Genomic DNA, 18,616 nt, shown 5'->3' with positions numbered 1-18,616 from the left:
AATAAAAAAAAAAATTAATTGATAGGATGGACATTAGTTCGAACCACTGCAGAAGGAAAGGTCAGACTAAGAAAGTAATATGGCGACTATTAGAGCGAACACTAGTCCGAGGCATTGAAGATACTCTTAACCCAATTAAATTAGTACTCCTATTATGCGGTTTTGCCATTTTGAGTATTCTAAATGGGTCAATGAATTAATTGGGCTCTAATGCGTTTGTATATTCATAGCCCATATATATTTTTAAAATATCCCGTTTCATATGAAAAGTTTATGTATGTTCAAAAAATGAATATAAATACAGTTTTGGTCATTAATCAGATAATAAACCTTTTATTATGCTTTAAATGAACATTTATTGCATGTTGACTTTCATGCAAATATTAAAGGGGAGATAATAAGGTAAAAACAATTTATCCCTATTAAAAACATAAAAAATATTGCCTATACCCACTTTAAATGGCTCAAAACTTTGGGCATGTACATTAAGAGAGTAGATCCTACAGCCTATAAATCTAAAATTGTCATGAAAATAAAAAAGATTAAGTTTTCCAAGACTACAATTTAGTAAACGTTTAAGTCGCTCTAAAAAGATAATCTAAAATATTTGAAAAGCAAGAATTTATATAATAATCTTGTACCACCATAATATAATAGTAGAATGTGATTTTTATCCTGTGTCTTTATCTTATCATCATATACCATAGTCTATTAAGACTAATCAAAGAAACAAATTCAACAAGTGTTGACGTGGCGCGTTGTGGCGTCACGACTGTTGTTTGGGTCGCAAATATTCAATGGAGATTAGTCTTTAATTTGGTTCCAACTTTGATTTTGACTAAACACTAGTAATTTACTGTTAATTGTTGATCGTAACGCCTATGCCTATCATTTCCAACTTTGATTGCCTCTTCAATTTCATCTTCGTGCACCAAATAATCAAACAAAATTCAGCAAACAGTTTCTGAAAAATCCCACAATTTCTTCTTAATTCACTTGAACAAAAGCTTTTCTCTTTAGCTTTTTTGAAGATGAACGATCTTCTCACGGTTAGTGTTTCCATTTTGTCGATTTAGTGGAAGTCCCATGTTGTTTGTTTTTGCCTGCTAATTTTGTATTTTTGTTGTTGATTGAGTAGTAGTCAAGAATTGATTTTTATGATTCTTCTTGGGTTGGTTATTTCAGTTAGTTTGGTCTTGAAAAACGTTTATTACTTTTTTTTTCAAGGTTTGTTTGCATGATCATGCTATTGATGTGAAATTTTTGTGTGTTTTTTGTTTTTAAAATCTAACTTGGTTATGAAATAAGATCCTTGTAAATTTGTGTTTCTGTAAAATCTATCATGGTGAATTCTTGAGGTACAAACTCCTTTCAGATTCAATGGTTATTTCTTTAAATTTTGAATTCGTGGTTATTAGAAGAAATGTTTTCCGTGGCTTGAAATATTGATAATTTGACAGTTTTATATAGTAGTTGTTCATTTCTTGAAAATGATGGTAGAAGGATTGTTGGAGTAAATGAGAAACACTATGTTTTCAGTTGCGAAATACTAGCATGTTTTTTGTGTTATGGTAGTTGTATTTGAATAAGTGACAAATACTACTGTGTTTTTATACTGAAAACCAGAATCTAGTTACTAGAATTTTTTTTGTATAAAGTAGTAGTGCTTTTCCTGAAATGTTACAAGGAAAAATCTCAAAAAGAAAATACAAAGTTTTTATTGGAAAAAAAGAATCTAGCTACTAAAATGTTCCCTTGTTACCAGCTAACTTATGTGTCTTATTGCATAACATATAATCAACATCAAACCATTTTACCTTATCAATAGGTATGAATCTTGTCACAAAACATGATTCTTAAATTCAAGTTTTGAGTGCATTTCAGGACTCGTTCGTTGAAGATACCAAAGGCAACACATCACGAGAGCCTGATATAGAGATGGGCCCTCGATTTACTAGGAGTAGCTCGGATCTGTCCTTGGAATCTTTCAACAAGCAGGTGCGACAGAAATTAAGCAGTCATGCATATGTTCGTTTCCCTTACTTAATCCTCGTAACTTTTCATCTTTATTGTTGTTGGCAGATACAAGAGGTTGAGAAGCAGGTGGACAAGCTCTCTGTTTTGCTACAGAACCTCAAGGTATGTGTACAGGATTTCATTTTTAGACGACATTTGCAAGGAACAACGTGTTATGTGTTTGTCTTAAACAACTGTTGTTGATGATGTAGTTTCGTTTGTAGACGACAGTAGCAAGGGAAATGTGTTTTGTGTTATCTTAAACTTCTATTAGCCTATTATGTCAAAAACAAAAATGATCTGTTGTTAAGATAAGTAAAGACAAAATTAGTCATATTTGTTTTCATTTTCATACATGCCATGATGCCATCCTTTTGTCAGGAAGCCAACGAGGAGTCAAAATCAGTTACCAAAGCATCTTCGATGAAAGGTGCAGTTCATAACGCCTTTTAACAGAATTGGGAAAAAAGATGTTTTTTTCTTTCTAGTTTTACTATTGTAGCACATTTTATTCGATCCAGCTATCAGGAAGCGCATGGAGAAAGACGTTGGTGAAGTGGGAAAGATAGCACGCGGTATTAAAGTGAAAATCGAGGCACTAAACAAAGATGTATTATTCAGACCTCTCCCTCTCTCTTCGGTTTATGCATATCTTTATCATAGTGACATGAACTGATTCCTCCGAATTGTTCTCAGAACATAGCTAATCGACAGAAGCCTGGTTGTGGAAAGGGGACGGCCATTGATAGGTCAAGAACGAACTTGACAAAGTGCGTGTACAAGTCTAAACATCTACTGCTTTTTCCTTCTTTATGTTTGGTACGAGTAGCTTAACAATGACTCGTTCCCTGCAGTTCCTTGACGAAGAAATTTAGAGACCTCGTGACAGAGTTTCAGGTCTGTCTCCAGCCCCATTGATCCTAATTTCTGCTTCAAGAATTCATAGACTTTTGAGATGTTATGTTTGTCTGAACAGACTTTGAGACAGAGGATTGAAGAGGAATATCGTGAGGTTGTTGAGAGACGAGTAATAACAGGTCATATAATAAGTGCACATTTTTAAGGGACGGAGGGAGTATTTCTTTCAATATTTGTTTCATTTATTTTTAATCTAATGCTCGCTGTGGACGTTCAGTTACTGGAAGTCGACCAGATGAAGAGGTAAGCGTTCCTTACAATGCATCACCCAAAATCTGCACCCTGTCCAAGATATTCACTTTGGACCTCCATGACTAACAGACCATCAATAATCTCATTGAAACCGGAAACAGTGAACAGATATTCCAGCAAGCGATGCAAGAATCCGGACGAGGCCAGGTACTTTTTTTTTTAGCTATGATTTACAACCACGAAACTCCTTAGTCGTAAAATCCGGGATTGCTTGACAGTATATTATATGTCACGAAATCTAGGTGATGAACACTTTGGAGGAGATTCAGGAGAGGCACGACGCTGTAAAGGAGATCGAGAAGAAGCTCCTCGACCTTCATCAGGTACATAATATGGCAATCCATTGGATCACGTACCAAGATTCTTGATACCCCTTGATCTCTCTTTGCAGATCTACCTTGATATGGCCGTGCTAGTCGAAGCTCAAGGAGACATTTTGGACAACATCGAAAGTCAGGTTTGTTTTTCTCAAACTCGCAACGATGTTAAATTGGGGTATAGAAGATTAAAAAAGGATATATTTTTGTTGACGAGGCTCTCGTTTAGGTGACGAATGCAGTCGAGCACGTCCAGTCGGGGACGACTGCGCTTCAGAATGCGAGAAGGCTGCAGAAGAGCTCGAGAAAATGCATGTGCTTTGCCATTATACTTCTCTTAGTAATCGTAGCTATTATAGTGCTCAGCGTGATCCAACCATGGAAAAATTGACAATTGCTCTTTGCATATAGCTTTTTGTATTCAAGAGTTCCATAAATTCTATAGGTTTCATACGAATGTGTATAAATAAGTGGTAAATGTTGTCACAAATATTTTTTCTAGCTGGAGATTCGAAAATAAGAAGTATTCTTTTAATGATTTTATTCTTGTACTAGTAGAAGGCTTGATTTATTGAAGATTCAAATCTATGGTAATCAATTTAGAAGAAAATACACTTCAAATCTTATTATTCTCTTATTCCCTAAACCTCAATGCCATTATACAAATTTGTTTTTTATTTGATTATCCTTGTCTTCTTTTATTTGAGTTTATGCAAAGCCAAAGTTACTATTTGTGGTGCTATTTACATGGAAAAACAGCAGTTTCTATGTACTTTATGGGAGGAAATGTGAAACCTTTTTTAGTTACTTTAAAATTATGACAAAGAAATACAGCTGCTTGCCTTCGAAGCTCAGACTAAAATTTATTATCATCTATCATCTATTTATGGGTAAGAGTATAATAAAAGGTCCATGCCATTGCTTTGCTTTCATGAACATGGGCATATTTGTAATAAACCAAACTATAATGAAAAAACAAATATGGTTAGCAGAAAAAGGTTACTTCTGATTCCAAAATTGAAAACACTGAATGTGTAGAGATTAAACCATTCGAATGATATGCTATTTCTTGATGGAGAGATAAATGCCAGAAATTATAGCAACCCCAGCAACTGTTACTCCAACAGTACTAAGTATCTTCACCACTGAAATCGACCTTTTTTCAATTGGTATGTTCAGAAGTTGCTTCAGCTGAAACATTCAAGAGCATAAAGTTACAAATCAACAACATGGAACCGAGATACAACAGTCGGGCGAAATCTTTACCTCAACAGGCTGTTCCCAGTTCTTCTGGATTCCCGGTAAGTGGCCCTTTCCCACAACGGCTACCACTGAATTATGCTCACGAGCTACTTTAAGCAACATGGCCGACATATATCTATATATGGAATGAAAACAATCAGCACGTGCAATGTTACAAGGATGGTAAGAATTACTACAAAGTATCAGAAGCCTAACTGGTCGCGCTCACGGACAAGGGTTTCCATTAGACTGGGAAACTTCTTGCTCATCTCCTGAATTACTAGAGTTAGCATGTCAGCATCATCCATTTCCTTCAGCTACACAAAGGGAAAATACACCTTTTAAAATCATTCAAACTCGTTTCCCCAGATAATGTCATTCCTATCTATACAGTGAGACTCTACCGCCTTCGCAAGATCTTCTGGGCTTGGCAAGAACACTGCTTGAAACAGCAAGGAGTACAGTAATTTTATCTTGTGCCAAAGAGGCATCTTGGCCCATGTTCTCCGCAACGTAATCTACCAAAGAAGAAAAAACTAGTAACTCGAAAGGCAGAAAGAGCTTAAATAATCTGTGCACAAATTTTTTGCCTATGGTAAATTGAAAGGAGGACGAAACTTGCTGCTACTAATAAATGGAGGAAGAAGCAGCAGCCAATTTGCCCAATTGGATTCTATCTTACTTTATAATACTAGTAAAAACAAGAAGAAAAGTACCTGGACAGGTCGATCGCCTAGTATAACTTTGCCGCCATATTTCATGGCTTCTTCATATGCCACCCGAAACTCTGCACCAGGCAGAACTTCAAGTTGACTAGCAACCTAGAAAATGACAGATTACGGAAGATACCATAAAGTTGCCAAATTTATGTGGAGTATGTTGAACAAGTCAAAAAGAGTGAGCAAAATGACAAATAGGATCATGCCTTAGCAAGAAACCAGCTGTAAAGTATCCCAAAAAGATTTTGATTTTTCTTCCACATGTCCACCATTTCTCCCGTGGTTGGCACCTGCAAAGCGTGGCTTATATATGAATTCCAGTTGACAATGAGCATTCCAAATAACCAGTATTGGGTATCTTATTACAAAGTCAGATAGGGAAGTGTTCATAGCAAGTCAAAGATCATTAGTTGCTGTTTTGAAAATCAAATTTGACGTATAATTCTCAAAATAACCTGGTCCTCTCCTTTTCTATATTTATTTCAGTATCACAAGTCTGCTGATATGAGCCTCGGTACGACGAGATACACACATGCCTAGTATGCCACTTGAAGCACTTGATAAATGCTTACAAAGAATCCCTAGAACAACTATGACAACTCCTCAAGGACAACTACACAAAAGAAATAGTTTCCCAATGACTTCACACATGCCTTGAACACCCTCAAACAAACTCGTGAACATTTTCCTTTGAATCTCTCATGAATACATAATGGAGAATAAAGGCGCCAAGTCGATTTCAGCGACCTTATTAAGTGGCATCTAGGAGTTGAAACAAAGTTCAAAAGAATTCATAGTGCTAATTATCTTCTCAGACCAATCTTGAGCCGTATTACATTAAATTCATAGAGAGTAAAGATGCAACCAGTTCTAAATCACATCTTCAAGAAACTGAGCAAAAGCATACTGTGTGGCTCCAGTGCTATCATTTCTTGATTATTCCTAACTAATCACTAACACTAAAATGTAAACCAATTAATTTTAGAGAAAAGAATACAAATACAGGCCAACCTTGAAGTTTTGAGGTGTAAGAATAGCAACACGGCTAGAGCACAGCTCCAAAAAGACAACCTGTGATAGATGCATAAACATAAGATGGCTATTTAGTAGAGTGAAAAAAATGAGGAATAATATCTATAAGGACAAATTGCTGGAAAAAACATGAAATTTTGTCAAATTATGGCCAGCCTCGCAAATTTAAAAATTAGCCCCGCATGTTTAAAAATCAGCCCCCTTTTATCATGACTTTCACATTTTTTCGCAATTGTCCCATGACTTCAGATTTTGGGAAAATCATGTAAATTGTGGCAATCAGTAAAAACAATGGAGACAAAACATTGGCCACTCAAACGACATTGAAACTACTTCCACCCAAATTGAAATTCCATCTTCCTTTCTAAAATAAGTAGTGTATTAAATATATTAAAATGATGTATAGGCCACCAAAAGTTTTTGCCATGGGTCAATTGCGAAAAATGTCAAAGTGATGAAATTAGCGATTGATTTCAAACTTGCGGAAGTGACTAGAATTTGATCAAATTTCATGATTTTCCTGGGTAATTTGGCCAAACCTAAAATTACATTTCTTGACTAGGACAATGTAATTCAATGTATCAAGTAGTGGCTTCTAAATGTCAATAGTAAAGTACCTGTGGTTTCAAGAAATCTATCACAGCCTGAACTTCTTCGCAAGATTCCTGAAAATGAAAGAACAATTAACTTAAGTTAACTGTGATTTAACATCAATTTTTACCCCAGCAATCAGCATCAAAAAAGAAAACAATCGGAAAAATGCACCATCAGGTCTTAATATTCAACTCAGGCTAAGCCTGCTTTCTTTACCCTAAAAAAAGATACTACTAACAATTTATATCCCAACAATCAGCAACAAAATTCCCAGCAGTAATCAAAAGGAGGAAAAAACAATTGGAACAATTAACTTGATATTGTGATTCAATAAAGATTTCTATCCGACATTAAGTAAAAAATTCCCAGCAGTAATCAAATTGAGAAAAAACAATTGGAAAAAGTAAAACAATCAGATTAGTTTAACTACTGCAAAATCATGAAATTTTTAAAACTGTTACCGTAGAAACGTGAGCGGTTCCGACCAAATACACATCGCAGACGCCGCCGTCCGCAGCCGAATCGCACGTGAGCGTAGCCACACTCTTGGAGAGCTCCGGCGGCAGAATTCTCCTCTCATAGCCGTTGTAACTGTCACTAATCGAGCTCTGATTATGAGGCAGAGCCTCGTCGTCTTCGCCGGGGATCTTACCCTCTTTGTCGACGTTCACAAAATCGCCGATCCCGGCTGTCGCCGCGGGAGACGGAGGGTCCATCACGCGGCGGCTAGAGAGGGCGATGGATCTGAGCTGTGGATTGAGGCGGAGCAACCGTTTCGAATTGGTGCTGGCGGCGATGGCGGTGCTGGCTACGGCGACGAGGTGGTTTGGACAACTCAGTCGGTTTAATCCGTACATAAGGTGCAAGGGGTTTTTCAATTTTGGGATAAAAGAAAAGAAAATATAAATCAGAATCAAATCTCTAACCAACATCTGAATTAGATTGATTCTATTTTAAAATAATATTCATCTTATTCCATTTACCAAGTTTTACCATTGTGCAGTACTATATTTAAAAGGAGACATACGTTAAAATAAATTGAAATTTTGGTTTTTTACCACATGCTTTCCGGAATCCGCACAGTCAGAATCAGATTCATACTCGATGGGGTTTGCATATTAAGAACGAAAGTCTCCCTGCAAATGGCGGGGTTTGAACCCGTGATTCTCAAGATAACCACAACTTCGCGTTGCTAACTGTGCTACAATTAGTTGATTTGAATCATTATTCTTGAATGTTTATGTGTTCAACCAAAATTAATATAGACGATGTAATTATATGCAAATTTTATATTATAAAAATTATAAACTATGATCTAGACTGTTAATTTCAAGAGTTGGTGTCAACGGATGACAAATAATGTCAACACAATTTCAACATTGTCAACCGATTGACGTTGTGTTGACATTTTTTTTCATCTATTGATATCGAATCTTGAAATCTAACGCTCAAAATCATAATTTAGAATTTGTAAGAAAGATACCATTATCACTATCTAGTGACATCAAATAACTTGTTTAATAAGTATTCCGTTTTGTAAATTTTGTATGCTAAAGTTCGGTCCCATAGAGAAACATAACAAATAGTAGGAGAGAAAAAGTAGAAGAAATGATAAAGTAAGAGAGGGAGTGTGTGTGTTGTTTTTTTATGCCACAACAAGAAATATGTCACTTATAATGAGACGACTCAAAAAGGAATACGCATTAGTTATAGTGAGGCGGAGTAGTTACAAATAAACAGCATGCACATGAACAATTTTATACTCTCAATAAGATGTGTTGAAGAGTTGGATTATATTTGGTAGGGGTATTCAATACTGTATTAAATATCGAATGTTATACACTTTACCTAGGAAGTCCACTTGTTGCTCCCTTCTGTGTCAAGTTTGCCAGGCAGTACAGAGGTGAGGCCAAAATTCCCGAATTCGGGTTCCGAATTCTCCGTGACACTGCCTTTAAACATTATAATTTGAATGTATTTGTGTTACAAATACTAGGTCATTGCTCATGTTTGAATCTATAGACCATCTCACACTAAAACGATCTCACAGCAAGAATTCCCAATGATAGACCACCTCATAGTAAAATTTATACTCCCTCCGTCTCAGTTTAAGAATCACATTTAGAATTTTCCATATTTGGTCATACACTTTACCCCATTATTTATCAAAATTACATCAAAATGTCATTATCTATATTAAAATAAACCAAAACATAAATAAAAAACCAAAAAGTCAAAAAAGGACTCACTTTCAACCAACTCACTTCATTTATTACACACGACATCATCTTACTTCATTTATTACACACTTCACCTTCTCAATCCACTATCTCACTTCATTAAGTACACACTCCACCATCTCACTTCATTAATTACACACTCCACCAATTTCTTATAATCCGTGCCATATAAATAGCACTCCTAATGTGGGACAGAGGGAGTAGTATTTTATTCTAAAACTATAGCTCAAACTTTAATTTTAGCCAAAATTCAAAATGTAATACATACCATAATTATCATATCAAAATTTTCGAACAACAAAATACTTCTTAATTTGAGATAATAACAATCCCAACAAGTATGTATATAGTAAGTATAATGCAAAACAAAATGCGGGAAAAAACAACTCATGCAACCACCATTAATATAAAAACAGCAGTTGAGTCAAGCAACATTTAACATTCAAACTTCAACCAAGTTTACCTCCCAATTCGATGCTACAAGGGCATTCACATACCAGCAGCAAGAAAGTCGATAACGGCCCATCTCAAGCAAACAAATGGAAACGGGACATGAGTCGTATAAATTTCAACAAAAACATAACCTGGGAACACGCTTTCTAACCGCTTGTGCTGATCTTGCTCATGGCAGAGAACAGGTGTTGATCTTTCCTGCTGCATCAGACGAGGACTTTGGGTTTCACCTCTCCATGAAACAGCCCCAATCAGAATGGGTATAAGTGATGGTGACACGAAATACAACAGGGGTTAAATCCTAATGGCTTACACTGTTATAAGGTTGAAATTTCCAACTAGACAAAGTTATTTCTAAAAATAATATACACTGTATAGAAGTACAGAGACAAATTTTCTGAAGGCTTTGTGGACAAAAAGAATAAGTTTTTGGTGAAGTTCTGGACTTGTTTGTATCATAAGGTGCGTCGCTTCTATTACTTAATTAAATGTCACCCGTCCGGATCCAGCAACTGCAGGTGATCAACAAACAATGTAACTGCCATCGAACCCAGAGCGAGGATAACAGTAAATAGATAACAATACCTTATATTGCACATTAAACACATCCAAAGAATTGTTCCAAGGATGGCGCTGTAAAGACATTAGAGGCAGGTCGCTCGAGCTTCACAGATGAGATGTGAAGCTGATATTTTATGAATCTCTGAAAAATGATACTGAAGACGATCAGTTTCAAGCTATGATGTGAAACACTACTACAAAAAAAAAAACAAGTGGGGGCATGATTGATGAAGCATAAAAGTAGCAGAAGACACGGCTCACATACCAGAAAGAAAAACACAATGTCCGCAGACAAGACAACAGATAGTCAACCCTCCACACTTAGGAAAACAATTGTACAAGATATAACCTTTCTCCATTAAACTTAGATGAAAACTCAAAACTGATTAATTAACTTATTCCAAGAAACTCAGATTACTTTAGACTGATCAATAAAAGGAGGTCAAGCAACTAGGACATGTTTCGACTTTGTATTTGCTCATGGATTTACATCTTCCGCTTTCATTAAATACTTATTTTATGTTAAATAGAACAGAAGATAACAAAAGATAAGGAGGGGTTAGAACATACAGCTAACTGGGTAGTGATTTCAGGATTTGAGTCAATGTGCCAATCTGGTTCTAATTGCCTGACAAAAGATGTTCGTCCATTCTCCGTGCCGCAGAAAAGAACCTGCAAGCTCACTGAAGTTAAAGCAACATGTAGGCACTAGGCAGATGAAAAAATGTAACATATTTTCTAACTACAATAGTCAAAGTCAGCTTACAATCAGAACAGGGAAGTTTTTAACAATAATGTAATGCACGTAGAATGCACATTAATTTTCCTTAGCTACATAAGCGCATAACATATTTTTCAACTGACAGCTTCCAATGTTGATTCTTCCAAAAGACAATCCACTAAATCAAGTAGTCTCCAGATTATAACACAGAGGATCAATATATAAAAAGAAAAATAACTGAAAGCCCACAATTACCTTATCTTTGACTAAGCCACCTGATGTAAAAACCCCAGCATCTTCCAGTGCCACAAGGACTTTCTTCTGCAATGACAAAAAACTAATTGATGATCCTGGAGTAAATTGCGCCATATAGAAAACACATAAAATGAAATATACGCCACATAATGACAAATGACCAACACACAAAATTTTGAGTCATGGTGATTTGTTCCCCATTTATATAGGATTGACGAGATTGTTTCTCTTCTAGTTAAGATGGTTGACTACACGAGGCAAAGCTACTAAAATGCCTCAATAAAAAATTATTGAAAAAGGACTTTTTTTGTTTTATGTTTATGTTTTATGTTTTATGTTTTCTCTTTTCTGAAAGTTAGAATAAAAACGTTTTTATCAAAATTCAAAAATAAGAAGCCTTATTGTTTGTTCATGTAGTCAACAATTTGAACCCATAACGAGTAAACCAAATATATAGAGATTGTTTCAGACGACCAGATTATAGATAAAAGATAGTAATTTTCTGATGTGAATAGATAAGCATCATATAATCTAGCAAGTGGGTGAAACTAAATTCAAGTGATTAATAACAGAAACTGGTAAAAATTTCATAGTAAGAAAACCCCATAAATAAATGTTTCGGGAAGAGACAAAGAGTACATCCAAATCTGATGTAAGAGCACAAAGCATAAGCTGGGAACAAATATATGATTCCAGTGACACCATAACAAACATGAAGAGTGAGATGTAAATCAACATGATGGATTGCAAGAGGTTGAAGTTCTTCACTTATCACAGATAACGAAATCAACATTCAACTGAAAAAAAGACTCCATCATACGAAAAAAAATTACTGGTAAACAAGGAAAAGATAATGCTTTACTTCACTCTCATCGTCGAGCACCCTTTCCATCAGATAAAGATCACAAAATTTTGTGATCTCAAGCAGCACCTCCAGCACAGATGATCTTACAGTCGCTTGTTTCTGAAAACAAAAACCATTAATCGTGAGATTCAGTAATTTTGTACTCATGATTTTCACACGTTATAGACTTGAAGATGAAGGCAACAACCTGTAGTTCCTCAGGAGTGCTCTCCTCAAGAACAACACCAAGCAACCTACATGTTACCTGCACAATTCATGTGATGGAAAGAAAAGTTGAATGTGATTTACATAGGATTATGGGAGTGAGTATTTAGTAAATCCCGAACCACATTATGTGTCTGACTTAATCAAAAGTTTAACACCATATTTATTATAATAACCCCAAAAATTGTTTGATTCAGACACAACATACACACACAAAGACGACCAAACTTGATTGATAATTGACAGTATGCATGTCCTTAGCAGAAAAAAAATGCAACAGCAATTCAGCCATGGGGCATGAGTCTCGAAGACCATAGTTTATTAAGAGGAGACTGTCATTTAGTTAACTCTATAATGAAGTATCATCTGAATAGATGATAATGACATGTTAGGCAGTATTTATTTAGCTGTACGACCATCTCAAAGTTTTCTAATAAAATTCTCCAAGTAACTTAATTTACCCCAGTCAGTTTAGCAAAGTCTCTTGATGGCTTAAAGTTAGCAAAAAGTCTGTCCATCTTATTTTCTATGAGGTTCAGTAACCCCCAAAAAAGGTCCAAAATCAAGCTGTATTCAACTTTTACAATCTATCAACCATACAACATAGAAATAGCAAAATGCTAGTAAATATCATCCCAAATTAATGGCTCATTAACATGGGACCAAGGCATCATATCAAACTATTTGGATTATATTTTAAGAAGCATAAATAAATTAGGCAAAGATAAAGCTCATACAAAACTAGAAAAAAACTCCAATGATTGAAAGTTCAGTAAGCACACAACAAATATCAAATGCACAGAACAGAAAAGGGCATTCTTCTTGTATCAGGATTCAGGAATATGTGTCCTGGTATTGCATTTGGGTAGTGATTGGTCACACTGCCAACGAAAATCAGATGATATAGCATTCGAATCATTACCTTCCTTCCTTCACTCAGTCGTTGCCTAACAATCTGTCCGAGGGTTGGCTGCAGTGGGATGAAAAATGTCACTCTTTCTGTTTACAAACAACACATAAACAAAAGATTGTGTGCCTCGGGTTCGAGTTCACCGTGATGTGGCCTTTAAAAATCTCTGTTTATTTATCCATAAAAAAAGTAAAGAAAACCTACCTTTACAGGCTGGAAAAACTCATCGATAACATTCTGGTTTCTTGAATCATCTGCAGGTTTGATAGCCCCCAAGGACGAAGCATTCACTGTCTCGGCAGTACTAACACCAGAACTACTTGCTGGAGGAGCTTGCCGTTTTGATTGCCTTCTTTGAGGTTCACTAGGTACTCTCAATAATCTCCAAGTAAACACTAAAGCAAGGGTTAGCCCTGCAATGGCCCCAACTGATCGTGAATCCTGCAACAAATTAGACATCATTTGGCCAAACATTCTCATATTTTATCAGCCAAAACAATTCCAAAGCAATAACTCAGCTCCCAGTTTTAAGAATTATAATAAAAACACTCCCCCAGCTATCAAATTTAGTCATTTTTAGTAGTACATGATAAAATTAACTGATGATCAATAACAATCCTCCAGCTATCAAATTTAGTCATTTTTATACATAAAAAAATTAGCTGATCCTAATTTAATATAAATCGATGAAAACACTCTTCAAGCTATCAAATTTAGTTTCCAAAAAATATCTGCCAAATTCAGGAATTCTAATACATTTAATTTAATATAATTAAAATTAAGTGATCCTCATTTAGTTTACAACAGTATCCAATATTGGAGAATAGCCCCAAAAGAAGATGGCTCAAACCACAAATTCGTACGTGAAAATCGATAAATTAAAAGAATCAGCACTAAACAAAACGATGCTCGATAATTAGCAAAAAAAGGGTCAAGGTAAAACAGGGAGGGTAACAAACAATAAAATGAAAATTAGACGAGAGAGCATCAAAACGCACCATGTCGCGGGGGAAATTGGAAAACTTGTGAGAGAGGAAAGCTCCAACACGTTTGATCAACTGCAGAAGATCGTCCTTGGAATTATCAGCCATCACGAATTCACGATTTCGCGGAGATTTATGCACTGCCTCTACCAATTGATCAGAAACCAATTGAAGCCCTCTTTGCTAAGTTGCATTTGTAGGCTGTAGCTGAAGAATTTATTGCACAGAGGCGAAGGAGAGCAGATCGAGTGGGTCAATTTGTTAGTTGTTTACCTTGCTTTTGTAATTTTTCTCAAAAAAATAGTTTTACTAATACTTTTATTAGATATACTTTGGTGAGATCACCAGTCACTCTTTCACAAGTTCTAATTGATATAAATATTTACTAGTATTTTGTTTATACTACTTTATTATAGTAATATATTCTATGTAGTTTTTGTTTTTTTCTCTGATCACAATCCCAATAAATAAGGGAACCTTAACTGATTATACTAATTAAACAGTTAATGAGGACTAGCTCAAAGTGGAAATCCAAGTATGACCACATTTTATACTCATAACATGAAATGCTACTCTTTGAAGAATTGGTGTCAAATATCATATACTCCATGCTGTTTATTCTTTGACCTTGCAGTGGGTATAAATTAGTCTTACAGATTAGTGTGAGAGCAGTGGTTCCATTCTTAACAAATTCTTGTTTTAAAATAAAATTACTTTAATTTATAAAATCATACTACAATGTATTACTCGAAAACTTGAGAATATTAAAAAAAAAGTCATATGATAATTGTAACATTCTAAACATATTAAGAATTATCATTTCGCATTGAATTAGCTCCTACTCATAAAAGTAATACTTCCTAAATATTCATAACCTTAATATTTCATTTATACACATGTTTGAAGAACATCACTCAACTTTTATTTGATTAAATATCATATGGGGTAGTATATTGATAGAAACATATAAAATTTAATCAACTCAACTGAAAACATATGGAATATTTTTTTACAAATTATGCAAAAAGAAGAAAACAAAATAAAATGTAACTATGAATCGACTAAGATGGGTGGTGGAGTTGGTGGGTCTTCCACAGGAATCTCGGTGACGTCGTCAACGGAGATGGTTATCCCCGGGGCCGGCAGCCTCTCGGCGATGCCACTGCATAGCATCTCCTTCTCCAAGTGCTGGCAATAGGTCTCAAAGACTCGAGAGCTGACAGTGACGTCAAAATCTAACAAAAAGAGTAGCTCTAGTTCTAGTTTATTCAATTCCGGATTGCTCACCCCTCCAACTCGAGCGTAGAATGCATTGTTGTAGTGTCTGCAAATATGATACATTTATTATAAGTACCTAATGTTTTATAATCAATTAGTAAGAGTCCAATTTTTCATGGATTACACAAAACCAAATTACTAATAATTTGATGATTTATCGTAAAATTCTCATACGAAAAACTCACTCATCGTCGAGTATTTTGGAAGCAATCATGACGCTGGTGACGAGCAAGCGATGAACATTGAGCGAAACCACGAGGGAATCCGGATAGCGGTGGAGCAGCCGATCGATGTACACGAACGCCACCACGAAACACGACGGACTGCAGCTCGTGTACTTGTAGATCCGCTCCACGTACTTATCCAGCCCGATCGCCGGCGATCGGACGCCGTGGAACGCGCTCAGGCTCTTCCCGCCGCTCAATTGATCGTTCCGAGCGACGAGCTTCTCCAGCACGCAGGAGAGGACGGTGAGGACTCTGGGAGTGGTTGAGGCGTCGTAGCTGCTCGGCTCCGTCAGCCGCGGCTGGTGGTGCCGCCGATCTCCGCCGGATAACATCTACAGGGGCGTTGTGAGGCGGCGGTGGGGGCATTTTGGCGGTTTTTATCGGCGGAATTTGATTTGAGCCAAGGGCGCAGCTGCGAAGCGCTATCTTATCTGCTGTGGGGTAATCTTGTGCGCCCACGTTGCGCTTGCATCCGCCGTTAAACCCATTTCAAGATTTTACAGATTATTTTGTAATACTCCCTCCGTCCCACAAAAGATGTGTGACAGTACAAGATTTTAGCAGGTTTTGTTTTGCGTGTTAATTGGAAAGAAAAAATATAACTTTTATATTCATGTGAGAGACAACTTTTTTCAAAAAGAAAAATGTGACATCTTTTGTGGGACAAAGTAAAAAGAAAAATGTGACATCTTTTATGGGACGAAGAGAGTATTATCCGGGAACGGATCCCCTGCTGTGGAGAAATCACAGCAGGGGCTGCTGTGGGGAAGAAACGGCGCCGTATTGTATCAATTACCTCAACTTTTTGCTTATTCAATTAAGTGATACTCCTAGTATAATACTTGATGCGGCAGTAGTATTGCTTATATATTTGATCAATGATTAAAGTAAATATTGCACTAATATATCATCCACACCTCCACACCGCTACAAATGAAATCAGAATATTTAATAATTTGTTGAATAGTGATTCTTGAGTAGTATAAGTAATAGTTTCGAAATCAGAATATTTAATAATTTGTTGAATAGTGATTCTTGAGTAGCATAAGTAATAGTTTCTTGAATATAATTTTTTAGTAATTTAACTAGTAGTACTATTATAAGATAATGTAATATCAGTATATTATTTAAAATCACTATTAAATAAAGCTTATTGAAGGCAATAAGGGAATTATTAATTTCATTTCTAAATTGTTCTAGACTAAAAATTTATTTGAAAACTCAATTTTTATATAAATTTAGTGATAATTTATATTAAATCACAATTTTTTTTGTTGAATTCTGACTAATTTCACAACTTAAAGACTCGAATATAACATTCATTTTTTAATTGTTTTGTGATTGTCAAAATTGAAACTCCATCTGTCGCAAGGTAGTTGTGACATTTTTTTTTGGGTACAAGATTTAAAAAATTCATATGTTAAATGTTAAAGTGAAGAAAGTGAAAGATGAAAAAAGAGTAAAGTACGAGAGAAGATAAAATTTTTTCTAAAAAAGGAAATGAATCAACTACTTTGGGACAACCAACCCGAAAAAAATATGACTTAACTACCTTGGGACGGAAGGTGTACATACAATAAAAAATATGATAGTAGGAGTATGATTTTATTTCAATTTTAAAATTTATGAGATCAGAATTTTTTAAAAAAAATATTAATTTAAATCACTTACAATATTAACTCTCAATTATAATATTACACTAAATAAAATTTAAAGAATAACACAAAAGGATTTTTAATAACGTTTTGAAATTAATTTTTAGTGTAATATTAGTATATTATAATTGAGATCGGTATATTTTAATATAAATTGGCTTTCAAGCATTGATACAATACAGTCGTTTTTTCAATACAGTATTCTGATTTATTTGTAGCAGTGTGGAGGTGTGGAGGATAGATTAGTGGAATACTTAAATCATTGATCAAATATATAAGGAATACTTCCGCATCAGGTGTTATACTACCACTTAATTGAATAAGCAAAAAGCTGAGGTAATTGATACAATACGGCGCCGTTTCTTCACCACAGCAGCCCCTGCTGTGATTTCTCCACAGCAGGGGACCCGTTCCCGTATTATCCTAGCTGTTTTTGGAAGGTACGCACGAGTGTTTTAGGTACACAAGTCCTATTTGTCGTAGCCCCTCATGTAACACTTTAAAATTTTTATTCTAGGATTTTATAAAAAAACTAATTTCCTCAATATTGAACTATTTATCTTACTATTTTTTACTCCATCCATTCTATAAAAATACAACCTTTCGAAATGACATAAGTTTAATATAAAAAATGATAAAATAAAAAAATAGAAAGAAAAATACATATGTTAGTAGAAAATGAGTTCTACCTTCTTAAAAATAAAGAGATTTCCTAAATTATAAAATTTATATTTTTTGGGAATGAACTTAGAAAGAATTTCTATTTTTAGGAACAGACATAATATTAAAGATTGATTAATAATTTACCAACTAAGTTGTATTTTATTATTTAATTCAAAATTTTTATTTTTATCTACTAATATCATAGTTCCTTCGTACCAAAATTCTATCAGTATTTTTTATTTGAAGTTGTAACGCCCCGCTTTTTCGAACCCTAATTTTTGTGACGTGGAAATTTTGCATTAAATACTTTTAATGCTAAGATATGTGGAATTAAATTGATGAGTGAATTAATTGCAATATGCTATGTGACCTAAATTGCGATTTTTGAGTTGAGATTTAGTTGAATGGTCAACTTGTTAAATATGTGACGTGGCTATTGAATAGTCAATATTGTGGAAAATATGACGTGGCCGTGGAATGGTCAAAGTCGTTTGAAAATGTGAAGTGGAGG

At 35.1% G+C, this 18,616-nt stretch overlaps 4 protein-coding genes across 4 annotated transcripts; 1 reads left to right on the top strand and 3 right to left on the bottom strand.

Moving 5' to 3' along the window:
• Positions 1–838: 838 nt before the first annotated feature.
• On the top strand, positions 839–4,046 carry LOC125196317 (syntaxin-132-like). Its single transcript, XM_048094785.2, has 13 exons — positions 839–1,049; positions 1,885–1,998; positions 2,083–2,139; positions 2,398–2,446; positions 2,538–2,626; positions 2,713–2,786; positions 2,871–2,913; positions 2,993–3,053; positions 3,152–3,177; positions 3,256–3,333; positions 3,429–3,509; positions 3,578–3,643; positions 3,733–4,046. The coding sequence occupies exons 1-13, from the start codon at positions 1,032–1,034 to the stop codon at positions 3,892–3,894; spliced, it is 918 nt and encodes a 305-aa protein (XP_047950742.1). The 5' UTR covers positions 839–1,031; the 3' UTR covers positions 3,895–4,046.
• A 442-nt stretch (positions 4,047–4,488) lies between these two features.
• Positions 4,489–8,005, bottom strand: LOC125194042 (TraB family protein). The gene is made up of 9 exons (XM_048092044.2): positions 7,552–8,005; positions 7,114–7,161; positions 6,476–6,535; positions 5,671–5,754; positions 5,462–5,566; positions 5,150–5,263; positions 4,962–5,062; positions 4,770–4,881; positions 4,489–4,694 (listed from the first exon to the last, which is right to left on the bottom strand). Exons 1-9 carry the CDS (start codon positions 7,945–7,947, stop codon positions 4,566–4,568), a joined length of 1,149 nt encoding a protein of 382 aa, XP_047948001.1. The 5' UTR covers positions 7,948–8,005; the 3' UTR covers positions 4,489–4,565.
• Positions 8,006–9,717: 1,712 nt separating this feature from the next.
• On the bottom strand, positions 9,718–14,571 carry LOC125194043 (ubiquitin-conjugating enzyme E2 enzyme activator PEX22-like). The gene is made up of 9 exons (XM_048092045.2): positions 14,298–14,571; positions 13,504–13,740; positions 13,312–13,359; positions 12,373–12,429; positions 12,183–12,284; positions 11,321–11,386; positions 10,915–11,016; positions 10,369–10,486; positions 9,718–10,295 (listed from the first exon to the last, which is right to left on the bottom strand). The coding sequence occupies exons 1-8, from the start codon at positions 14,388–14,390 to the stop codon at positions 10,382–10,384; spliced, it is 810 nt and encodes a 269-aa protein (XP_047948002.1). The 5' UTR covers positions 14,391–14,571; the 3' UTR covers positions 9,718–10,295; positions 10,369–10,381.
• A 664-nt stretch (positions 14,572–15,235) lies between these two features.
• On the bottom strand, positions 15,236–16,190 carry LOC125196338 (cyclin-U1-1-like). The gene is made up of 2 exons (XM_048094827.2): positions 15,746–16,190; positions 15,236–15,606 (listed from the first exon to the last, which is right to left on the bottom strand). The coding sequence occupies exons 1-2, from the start codon at positions 16,117–16,119 to the stop codon at positions 15,333–15,335; spliced, it is 648 nt and encodes a 215-aa protein (XP_047950784.1). The 5' UTR covers positions 16,120–16,190; the 3' UTR covers positions 15,236–15,332.
• Between the last annotated feature and the right edge of the window lie 2,426 nt (positions 16,191–18,616).

Source organism: Salvia hispanica, chromosome 4 (assembly GCF_029641045.1).
Source record: "Salvia hispanica isolate PSC_SH4W2 chromosome 4, Shi_PSC_v1, whole genome shotgun sequence".
NCBI classification, from domain to species: Eukaryota; Viridiplantae; Streptophyta; class Magnoliopsida; order Lamiales; family Lamiaceae; genus Salvia; species Salvia hispanica.
The sequence above is the reverse complement of the archived record's forward strand: the minus strand, read 5'-3'. Positions and strand labels throughout refer to the sequence as shown.

Excerpts from the sequence above, each read along its gene's own strand:
- LOC125196338 (XM_048094827.2), bottom strand. The coding sequence starts at position 16,119 with ATGTTATCCGGCGGAGATCGGCGGCACCACCAGCCGCGGCTGACGGAG. Across the intron at positions 15,607-15,745 it reads TCCAAAATACTCGACGATGA|ACACTACAACAATGCATTCT; the intron begins GTGAGTTTTTCG and ends TCATATTTGCAG.
- LOC125194043 (XM_048092045.2), bottom strand. The coding sequence starts at position 14,390 with ATGGCTGATAATTCCAAGGACGATCTTCTGCAGTTGATCAAACGTGTT. Across the intron at positions 12,285-12,372 it reads GCACTCCTGAGGAACTACAG|AAACAAGCGACTGTAAGATC; the intron begins GTTGTTGCCTTC and ends TTTTGTTTTCAG. Across the intron at positions 11,017-11,320 it reads GTGGCTTAGTCAAAGATAAG|GTTCTTTTCTGCGGCACGGA; the intron begins GTAATTGTGGGC and ends GTGAGCTTGCAG.
- LOC125196317 (XM_048094785.2), top strand. Across the intron at positions 1,999-2,082 it reads TGGAATCTTTCAACAAGCAG|ATACAAGAGGTTGAGAAGCA; the intron begins GTGCGACAGAAA and ends TGTTGTTGGCAG. Across the intron at positions 2,627-2,712 it reads TCGAGGCACTAAACAAAGAT|AACATAGCTAATCGACAGAA; the intron begins GTATTATTCAGA and ends AATTGTTCTCAG.
- LOC125194042 (XM_048092044.2), bottom strand. The coding sequence starts at position 7,947 with ATGTACGGATTAAACCGACTGAGTTGTCCAAACCACCTCGTCGCCGTA. Across the intron at positions 5,264-5,461 it reads TAGGCGATCGACCTGTCCAG|ATTACGTTGCGGAGAACATG; the intron begins GTACTTTTCTTC and ends CTTCTTTGGTAG. Across the intron at positions 4,882-4,961 it reads CTTGTCCGTGAGCGCGACCA|ATATATGTCGGCCATGTTGC; the intron begins GTTAGGCTTCTG and ends TTCCATATATAG.